Source organism: Dipodomys ordii, unplaced genomic scaffold (assembly GCF_000151885.1).
Source record: "Dipodomys ordii isolate 6190 unplaced genomic scaffold, Dord_2.0 Scaffold2, whole genome shotgun sequence".
NCBI lineage: Eukaryota > Metazoa > Chordata > Mammalia > Rodentia > Heteromyidae > Dipodomys > Dipodomys ordii.
In genome coordinates, this window is record NW_012267218.1 from 768,231 (window position 1) to 778,514 (window position 10,284).

General features: G+C 61.6%; 2 protein-coding genes across 2 annotated transcripts in view; both read right to left on the minus strand.

The window, feature by feature from the left end:
• Siva1 (SIVA1, apoptosis-inducing factor) overlaps positions 1-1,072 on the minus strand; it is a 6,438-nt gene extending 5,366 nt beyond the window's left edge. Inside the window, exons 1-3 of the mRNA XM_013012804.1 lie at positions 1,062-1,072; positions 630-874; positions 145-389 (exon numbers count right to left, since the gene is read on the minus strand). Coding sequence (XP_012868258.1) covers positions 145-389; positions 630-874; positions 1,062-1,072 — 501 coding nt within the window. The remainder of the gene's footprint in view (positions 1-144; positions 390-629; positions 875-1,061) is intronic.
• Positions 1,073-3,227: 2,155 nt separating this feature from the next.
• The window catches only part of Adssl1 (adenylosuccinate synthase like 1), a 12,721-nt gene continuing 5,664 nt past the window's right edge, over positions 3,228-10,284 (minus strand). Inside the window, exons 4-13 of the mRNA XM_013012815.1 lie at positions 10,043-10,213; positions 9,683-9,749; positions 9,068-9,175; positions 8,669-8,750; positions 8,405-8,531; positions 7,721-7,875; positions 6,801-6,925; positions 4,793-4,890; positions 4,034-4,183; positions 3,228-3,617 (exon numbers count right to left, since the gene is read on the minus strand). Coding sequence (XP_012868269.1) covers positions 3,565-3,617; positions 4,034-4,183; positions 4,793-4,890; positions 6,801-6,925; positions 7,721-7,875; positions 8,405-8,531; positions 8,669-8,750; positions 9,068-9,175; positions 9,683-9,749; positions 10,043-10,213 — 1,136 coding nt within the window. The 3' untranslated portion in view covers positions 3,228-3,564. The remainder of the gene's footprint in view (positions 3,618-4,033; positions 4,184-4,792; positions 4,891-6,800; positions 6,926-7,720; positions 7,876-8,404; positions 8,532-8,668; positions 8,751-9,067; positions 9,176-9,682; positions 9,750-10,042; positions 10,214-10,284) is intronic.

Here is a 10,284-nt window from a genome sequence, read left to right on the forward strand (position 1 = left end):
AGTCGCGCGCCAACCACAGGGAGAGGGCGGGGCGGGGCGAGGGAGGAGCGCGGCGCGGGATTGGCTGAGTGGAGGTAGGAGGCGGGCAAAATTCCAGGCGCGGCACGAGATAGGTCTGGGTCCAAGTTGGGGGTGGGACTCTACGGCGCGGGAAATGCCTAGGGATGGTCCGGGGTCGGGAAACACCGCGAAGGGGCGGGGCTTTTGCCCGGTGCCTGATAGGCTGAAGGCCAGGTTGGCGGCGGGGCTCGTACGGTGCGCGGCTCGGGATAGGTCGGGGCTAGGGAGGGGGCGGGGCTCCCGGGCAGCGGGGTCTAGACTCGTCGTGTGTTCGGCCCCTTGGTGACGTTCCTCGGCTGGTTTCTTCCTGGTTCTCAAATCGGGGTACGCTGGAAGCGGTGCAGCGCCCTTCCTCTCCTGCCCCAGTGTGGCCGGGGTTCCTCGGGCCCGGGCCGCGGGTGCCCACGGAGCCGGCCGTGCTCCCCGCTAACCCAGGCCCCCCTCAGCCGCCTGCCCCGAGCCAGGCCTCGCCTTGCGGGGAGGATACGAACCGGGTGGGAATTTAGGCCTTTGGCTTGCTAAGCAGGCGCTCTACTGTCTGGGCCACATTCTCTGGTTCTGAGACCCACAGGCCAGAGCCTTCCCCGCAGCCAGGCGGCCCACACTGCCCTGGGCCGGGCCCACACTGCCCTGGGCCGGGCCCACACTGCCCTGGGCCGGCCCCACACTGCCCTGGGCCGGGCCCACACTGCCCTGGGCCGGGCCCACACTGCCCTGGGCCGGGCCCACACTGCCCTGGGCCGGGCCCGGGGAAGGAGCTTGCAAGTCAAGCAAGCTGCCTCCAGCTGCCGCGCCGGGCCGGGGCTGGGCCGCCCTGGGGACTGCCGAATGGCAGAGCCTGCCACCAGTATGAGCCCCACACGCACAGTGGCGATCGAGGCAACTTGAGATTATGAGAATTCCCGACCGTGATCAAGTCACTAGTTTATCTTTACCCAAATGACAGCGCCCTCTCCGGTGAAGTCTCTCCTCTGGTGGAGGGCACCCCTTCCTCAACTCACCCTCCAGACATCGCCCACTGGAAAATGGGTAAGCACCCTGTCCCTCTTCTGTGTAATGGAGGAAAATGAGCCCCAGGAAGACAAGCGCAATGGTGACCCTGAGCAGGAGGAGCACGGTGCCACCCCCCCCTTCCCATCCTGTCCAGGCCCCAAGACCCATCTCAGCACCATTTGAAAAATTTTGGCCGTGTGTGTGGTATGGAGTCACTGAAGTTTCTGCCCGGTTGCTGGCATTGACTTCTCCAGGGTGTGGGCCAGTCAAGCCTTTTCCTAAATGTTCCCCACGCTGTCCCAGTCTGCACAGACCACCATCGGTGCCACCGCAAGCCTTCAGTCAGTAAAGGAGTGGCTGATTTAATTAAACGAACTGCAGAGGCGCTCTGGGTAAGTGGCCCAGCTGGCATGGAAGGGCCTGCCATGGGCGGTGGGGGGGGAGATAGGGGATGGCATTACTCCCCTCCAGGACACCTGGCAAGTCCAACCTGGGCTGCAGCTCTAGTGTGCAGTGCACTCAGGTGGGTGGTTAAGATTGGGAGAGGGGAGCAGCATCTGATCCTTGTGCATGCAGTGCGTGCGTGCTTGCATAGATGGGGGAGGGGCATCATTGGACAGGTTTGTGTGACTGTGGAGCCACACTCTAGCCCTGCTTTTTTAGTGATTGTTTTTAGGACAGGACTTCCCTCCTGGATAATTGCGCCTGAGCTGCGATCCACCTACTTTTAGGCTTCTGACTGTCCCTGAAATTGCAGGCCTGTGTCACTGCGTCCACTCTTCCGTGGAGGTGGAGACTCAAATACTTTCCTTCCTGAGCTGACTTGGCACCAGGATCCTCTCTCTTAGCCTCCCATGGAGTCGAGAATGACAGGCGTGTGCCCACCTCAGAAACTTTTCCGCCCTGGCTGACATTGAGCTGGGAGGCCTCTGAACTCCCATTCTTAGTCTCCAGAGTAGTTACTGCGTCAGGTATGAGCCACAGCACTCAGCTTTTAATCTGGTTCTGCTTCCCACTCCTGTGTAGCGGGGATGGCAGGCCTGTGCCACCACACCCAGCCAGGTGATTAGTCTTTAAAAACTTTTCATATTCTTGGTCTGTCTTACCTCAGCTTGCTCTGCTTTGTTTTCTGGGCAAACATGGCTTGGCTTAGTGATACCAAGATGCAGGGATCCATCTTGACCTGTCTGCAGCCATCATGGCACTAACCCCACGCCACCCACCAGCGATCCTGGTGCTACCCTAGCCTGCAGGGAAGTTTCTGAGAGAGCCAGTTAGACGTCTACCACCCTAACCACTGACAAGCTGGCCACACAGATTTATGGGACGATCTCCAGCAAGAAGCTCAAGGGACAGAGTGCCAGCCTTGCACAAAAAAGCCAAGTGAGAGTATGAGGCTGAGTTCAAAACCCAGTGTCTACACACATGCATACACACAAAAAGCCAAGTGAGGACGATGTGCTGGCCTGTACACACATGTGCATACGCACGCACACACACACACACACACACACACACACAGGATGGTCAGCTGAAGACAATGCTGGCCTGCATACACGCATGTACATGCACACACACCCAGGACAGCTAGCTGAGGCCAGGTGTTGGCCGTGGGTACACAGACTTTCCTGGGTGACACTGGCCAGGTGTATTACAGTTGTCTGCGGCCCACTGGGCCCAGCTTAGTGGGTAACCCCTCCTGTGCCTGGGGATGTGTGATACTGTTGCTGCCGCTGGTGACAGGCTGGACAGCTTGGACCATCCTGACATCTCGTCTGTCCACCTCCTCTGTCCAGCGGCAGCCCTCACCCTGAGCAGTGGCTGTTTCTTTGCGGGCAGGCCTTTCCCCTGGGCAGCATCACCAAGACTGGTCGTGGGAGTGGTCACCACTTAGCATAAAAGCCACAAGACAAAATCAAGACTAACAAACCATGACCATTCTCACTCAGTGGCTTCTGGGTATGTTTATTACAACATGGCCCCAACTGGACACACTTGACGCGCCCATCCATTATCACTGGACACGTATCACGTGACTGTTATCACTGGACACATGCGTCATGTGATCATTATCACTGGACACACGCCACGTGACTGTTATTACTGGACACGTGTGTCATGTGATCCATTATCACTGGACATGTACCACCTGACCATATGTTCTCACAGGACACGTGCCATGTGACCGTGTGTTCTCACAGGACACGTGCCATGTGACCGTGTGTTGTCACAGGAGATATGCCGCTTGCGTGCCGACTCTTTCAAGCACTTAGGCTCATTTTAGATAGCACAAATGTTTTTAAAAATGTAGACAGTGCTGGCTTTCAGATGTTTAAAATCATAGAATTCAGTGGGTTCAGTTGAAGGCTTACATAGAAAAATAAAAGTTCAGAAAATAGTTTTCCTATGTTTTGCTTATGGCGCTGGTGTATGGGCAGGGAGCACACAGCTGCTGCTGGCTGGGGAGGAGTCTGCCGTCCGTCTGTCTGACCGGTCTCAGCTCTGTTGGGTCTAAAACAGCTGGATCATGGACTCTCGGGACTTGCCGACACCAACCCATTTGACTAGAAGCACAACAGAGCGGGTCACAGCACATGACTACCCAGTGTGGCGTCTCCACGCGACCCACTGGGCAAAGGGGCACTGCTCTCCGAGTGCAAACTCTTTAATTTTCTAATGATAAAGACCACTCAGTAGGGGTTTGCCCACCGACAACAGGAAGCAGAGCAACCCCCGCCCCCCGGTCTTGGATGAGCTGGCAGCCATGGGTCTGAGTGACCTCTGACCCACACTCACAGCTGTGAGTCCTGCCCGCCGTCCACACGTTGGGCAGCTAGTGCTTCTATCTGGTCCCGGGGCCCCGCCTGGCTGCAGCTTCTCAGGCTGGAGGCACCTGTGCCTCGCTCCAGCCTTTCACGGATACATTCACTGGTCTCCACACCTGGCCCTCTGGCAGGGCCCGGGCCCCCTGGGCACCCACCTGCCACACCCACATGGTTCTCCACAAACCGCACGTAGCTCTGGGCCTGGGGAGGCAGATCCTCCCACTTCCTGGCGCTCGTGGTGTCAGCTTTCCAGCCGGGCAGCGTCTCATACTCCACCTCCACCTTCTGCAGTATCTCCTGGTTAGCTGGGGGACACATGGGGTCAGTGGGGACCCCCGACCACCCTGCCAGGCCAGAGCGTGGTGCCCGAATGCAGCTACTCAGCAGGTGAGAAGCCAGGAGGGACGGGGCCCTGCAGCGCAGCGGAAGTGCCTCCAGGCCCTGCGTGAGCACTGAGCCCGGATGCGGTCTCAAGGATCCACACCCTGAGTCCCGGACCCCTGGCTCACAGTGGATGCTAACACCCCCTTACTGATGGAAAGTGCTGGAATGAGTGCCACGGGGATGAGGGCCCTGGTCACCTAGGACAGCCACAGCCGTGGGGCACTTCTGGGCCTGCTCAGGCCTAGGCAGGGGCCCAGCCCGGGGCACCCGCCGGGCAGCTGCTGGGAGAAGGAGTGACCAGATGCATTCATCACAAGGCAGGTGGGCCAGTGTCCCGAGAGAGTGCAGGCTAGGGGCCCAGGGGCCTGTCCCTGCTGCCTCACCACTGGAGGGTACTGGAGAGTGCCTACAGCTGCCTGGGGACCCGCCTGGTCTCCCCAAGGACCCACAAGAGGCCCAGCTGGAAGGAACGAGGTCTTTGGGGGTAAGCAGCCCCCCCGACACCAGGGAAACGCGGCCCCTTCACACACCTGGGAAGTAGGGGGTCCTCCTCCCGCTGAGCTTGTATGCGATGCCAACCTTGATCTCACCCAGGACGTCCAGGACGTCCAGCTTGGTCAGTGCCAGCCTGCCCCCAAGCCAAGAGAAGACAGTGACTGTGCTGCCGCCGCTCTCCTCGGCCTCTCCTCCACAGTGAATGGGGAAAAGATCGGGTGGCACCACAAAGACAGCGGTCTGAGCAGGGATGTCTTCGGGCCTGCGCCACGTTTAGTCATCTAGCCCCCGCCTGTCGTTCCCACACTAGAGGCGTCTCTCCAGCAGCCTCGCTTTCCCGCTTGCTGTCTGGAGCCTGTCTGTGGCGCCTGCTGCATCTGCTCTGTCGCACGCCCTCGGTGGGATCTCTGCCTCCTCAGGCCTGCCCACCCTCGGGCCTGCCAGCACAGAACTACAGAAGGCACCCACAGCACGGCCTTCCCGGCTCCTTCCTTGGTACACCCTGTCTAAGGGAACCCAAGTTCTTTTCTCCCTTTTTTTTTTTTGTGTGTGTGTGTGTGTGTCCATCACGGGGCTTGAACTCTGGGCCTGGGCGCTGTCTCTCAGCTCTTCCACTCAAGGCGAGCACTCTACCACTTGGACCACAGTGCCACCTCTGGTTTTCTGGTGGTTTATTGGAAATAAGAGTTTCATGGACTTTCCTGCCAGGGCTGGCTTTGAACAATGATCCTCAGATCTCAGCCTCCTGAGTAGCTAGGATGACAGGCGTGAGCCACCAGGGCCTGGCCCCTTTTCTCTTTTCTACCCTCTATGACAGGCTTCATCAGCCTAAGGTGGTGTGCTGAGAGGTACCGGGCAGTGCTGTCCTGACTATGACGTTCCTATCAGGAAGCCCACTCAGATACCATGCCATCATTGCCTATTCCGTCCCCTGCATAGGGCCCTGGGACCACTCAGATACCACGCTATCAACATCCCCTTCCTATCACCTGCACAGAGCCCTGGGACACTGCACACCATGCCACCAATGCTCCCATAACACTGCATAAACCCTTGGGACCTCTCTGCTCCCTGCCCCGCCCCCCACCCCGGCCCCTCCCTCAGGAAATCACTCCAACATTCTGAAGATGGCAAGGAAGGTTCGATCCTTGGAGCTCATGGGAGGAGGGCTGTGGCGATGTGAATCTAAACAGCTTCCTCTGCTGTCTTGTCTGTAGGACTTTGCCTTACGGGGATGATATCTTGTGCCCTTTCTCTTTGGGGTTCTTCCCTAGGAGCCCCAAATGAGCTCCTGGTGACCAAGGGGAGCTGTGGGGCAGTGGCCCTCTCTGTGCTAGAGGTGCCAGAGTCTGCTTGCCCCTCGGGGGTTCCCAGTGGGGTTTCAGGACACCACCTGCAGGATAAAGCTTGAGAGACCAGGCCCTTCCCCACCTGATGCCACCCCAGACCCTTGGTGTCAGGAATAAATGGCCATCTGTTGTCCACCTGCCAGCTTGTCTGCTCCTTAGTTCTGCCATCCCTTTGGATCTGCCAAACCTTTGGAAGGATGTCCTCAGGCCTCAAGACAAGGCCAGGGACTGCACTTGGAACATGGTGGGGAATGAATGATAGGGTCCCTGCAACCCTCAGTGTGTGTGTGGGAGGGGTCGGGGAGGCCCCTCCAGGAGTACCTGCCAGACCACACCGGCCCTCACGTGACCCCTGCCGGCCCACGCCAGTCCTCACGTGACCCCTACCAACCCCCCGCCAGTCCTCACGTGGCCTCAGCAGAAGTTCATGACTGCTGAGGACAAAGGTATGACCTTTGTTCTGGGCTGCTGTCCACCTGTGTGGACGCCTTCTGCCCTATCTTCACTGGGACCCCTGGGCCTGCCTCCATGCCAGTAGCCCAGGGACAGCTCTCCATCGACAAGGGTCCCACACAGATGCTGTGGCCCTCAGACTCTGGGTTGAGCTCTGCAGGCCTTGTGGGTGTCCAGGTCCAGGAGTCCCTATGGGGATGGACAGGCTGCCCCGGGGTGGGGTGTCCAGAGGGCTGCTTACGCAGTGAATCCATTGACCATATGGGCGTATCTCAGGATCATCAGGTCCAGCCAGCCGCAGCGCCTCTTCCTGCCTGTGGTCACTCCCCACTCATGGCCACGGTTCTGTAACAGTTCTCCAATTTCCTGGGTGAGAAGAGAGAGGATGTCCAGCCCTGCTGTGCACCTGCCTTCCTCTCTCTCCCCCTTCCTCCTCCTCTTTCTTCCCCCTCTTCCCTTCTGCCCTTTTCTCCTCTCTTCTCTGCCCTCCTCCTCAGCCCCTTCTCTTCCTCCTCCCCTTCCCTCACTCCCTATTCCTCCCCACTTTCCTCCTCTGCACAAGAATCCTCAACACCCCTCTACCCCATAGAACAACCTCCATGTCCCAGCCTGGTGCACCCATGCAGTTCTGGGCTGGCAGCCCTTCTGAACACTCTAGAAGGCTGGCTTTGCTTTATGGGCTGAGTGCGGGTGGCTTCCCTCCCTGCTCCCTCCTGCTCAGTGCGGGTAGGTAAGGTGGGGCTGGGCTGTCGAGTCCCCTGGCCACTCTAGATGTGGCCACGCCCCTGGAGGGGAGCTCCCGACTGGAAGCCAGGTGCTCTGCTGCTAGCTCTGATTCTGGGAACAGCAGCTCAGGCTCCCGAGGCCCTCCAAAACAGCTGCAGCCCAACCCCAGTAACCTTTCTTTCTGGATGTTCTGAGGGTCTTCACTCGTCGATGGGCCTCAGATACTTGGGTATACACGAGCCCCCACCCCCCGTGCGTACTGCACTCCCCACCATGTCTCATCGGTGCTGATGTGGTGAAGCAGGCTGGACTTCCAGGCCCCTTCCTGACGTCCGACACCCTGGCCGCACCGGAGGTGAGGCATCACGCCGGGTGAGGAGTGGGGTCCACAGCATCCCGCGGCCCTGCCACCTGCAGCCCGAGGCCCCGACTCACATTGATCTGCTCGGTAGGGAAGGCCCCGATGCCCACGCGGGTGGTGTAGGCTTTCACCACGCCATACACATCGCCGATGTTCTGGGGGGGAATGCCTAGGCCCGTGCACACGCCGCCCACCGTGCAGTTGGAGGAGGTCACGAAGGGGTAGGTCCCTGCGAGACGGAGGCGGCGTCACCTCATCCTCCCGCCCCCGGCCCAGGTCCTCTGAGCAAAGGGCAGTGGGTGGCTGGACACGGTGGGGGCGGGGCAGCAGAGCCAGGGTATGGGCAGCTGTGCCTGGCAGGGCCTGCGAGGGCACCGGTGCTGGGGCCTTGGCGCTCACAGGCGTTGGGAGTGAGGATGGGAGGCTGCCCTCGTGAAGGCTGAGGCAAGGGAAGCCTGCAGGCAGCCGTGGGGAGACAAGAGGAGCCCAGCCCCCCACCCCCCCGTCCCCATCCCCCCTCCCCGTCCTCACCCTCACCCGGTCCCCGTCCCCACCCGGTCCCTGTCCCAGTTCCCCCACCGCACCCTATAAACGGACAGCTCGCTGCTGTGCCTGGCACTGTGGCCTCAAGGTGGTCTGGCCTCATCCCTGGATTGCCAGGCTCTTGGTGGCCAGCCCGTCCCCTGGGGCCTGGCCCTGCTGCCCAGCTCTCCGTGGCCAGCCTGGTGGACAGGTCTGCCCAGGCCCACGGGCCATACCGAAGTCGATGTCAAGAAGGGCTGCGTTGGCGCCTTCCACCAGGATCTTCTTGGGGGGCCCGTGGAGGGCCTCATACATGAAGTAGACGCCGTCTCGCACCATGGGTCGGATCCGCTCGGCAAAGCCCTGGGAAGACCAGCCAAGGGGAGGCTGCAGGCGGGGAAGGGGGTGCCCCCCACCAAGCCTGCCAGCCCAGGGCACCCGAGGCCCGAGGCCCCAACTCTGCCCCCTCCCCCGGCACTGGGTCTCTGTCCATGGCTGACCTTGAGCCTTTTCAGTTGACCTTCAACGTCTATCTCCAGGGTGGGAAACATGGACTGGTGCTGGAGGGCCAGGTTCTTGAATCTGCAGGGAGAGCCTTGCTTTGACTGCATGGTGTGTGGCACGCCATGCCCGCCCGGGGCTCCCAGCCCCCCTGCAGCCCCCGCGCCTCGTCCCTCACAGGGCCCGCCCGGGGCTCCCAGCCCCCCTGCAGCCCCCCTGCAGCCCGTCCCTCCTCACAGGGCCTGCCTGGGGCTCCCAGCCCCCCTGCAGCCCCCAGGCCCCATCCCTCACAGGGCCCGCCTGGGCTCCCAGCCCCCGCGCCTGTCCCTCCTCACAGGGCCCGCCTGGGGCTCCCAGCCCCCCTGCAGCCCCCCATGCCTGCCTGCTGGGCTGGGTACCTGGTGGAAAACTCATCGAAATCTGACAGCAGGTCGCAGATGCGGAGGCCGGTCCGGGCGGCCTTGGAGGAGTACGTGGGTCCGATTCCCTTCTTCGTGGTGCCTATGCTGAAAGGCGCGTGAGCTGGTGAGGAGCAGCCCCGCTGGGCTGGCTCCGGCCTGCGGGGGCCGAGGCCGGCCTGAACGAAGGCTGGGAGGTGGAGGACGGCGGGGCTCCGGGACCCTGCCCTCCCCCCGCGTGCCCAGCGGTGGCTTTGTCCACGCTGTCCTGCTGGCTTCTGCCTGGCGCGGCAGGTGAGGCCTGGGGTGCCTTGGCTGCTGCCTCCCGGGATGGCGATGGCGGCTGAGCCCCGCACCCCAAAGCCAAGCCCGGGAGGCTGGAGGCTGCCACTGCCACCGCGTTCGTGCAGGTGTGTGTGTGTGCGGCCATGGGGGCCGGCAACACGTGTGAGCATGCGTGCTTGTGTGTGCAGGTGTGTGAGCGGGAGAGTGCAGTGCAGAGTGTGTGTGATCAGCAGGGCCCGCCCCTCCCCTGCAGAAGCCTCCCCCACGCCAGGCCAGGCCCCTCCTCCCCCAGGTCCAGTCCTGGGAGCCATGGGAGAGCCAGGCACTTACTTCTTCCCCTCCTGAGCTTGGCGCTGAACCTCCTGCAGCCCGTCCACTGCCTGGTGGAAGTCAAACACTGTGGCAGGGGACAGAGGCTCACGGTGAGGGCCTGGCCATCAGACGCATGGCCAGAAGCAGGTGCCTGCCCTCCAGAAGCCCCGGCTCCGCTCTGCCCCATGCAAGTCACACAAGTGTAGCAGAGCTGCCTGCAAACAAGGCCCGCAGCCCCCAGCCCAGCCCCCCTCTCCGCCCCCCACCCCCCCACGCTCCCCCCACAGCTCTTGGAAGGCGGCGAGGACTGTGTGAGCAAGGCAGGGCCTGGGCTCTCGGGTCCTGGGGCAGAGACCACTGGCCATGGGGGGTCCTTACCCAGGTGGGCCCGGTCAGAGATGATGAGCCGCTTCTCCCAGTCCTTCAGACCTGAGGGTACGTGACACACATGGGCAGGGTTCCAAGGCTGCCCTCCAGCGGATGTGCCAGGCCGCCAGGCGCCCAGCTCCACGGGGAAGCCCACGGTCCAGAGGCCAGAAGAACCTGGTCCTGGACAGCCAGCGGTGGGCTGCCCCTCCCCCCCACCATGCTCCTGGCTGGGCATCCCCTGCCCTCCCCCC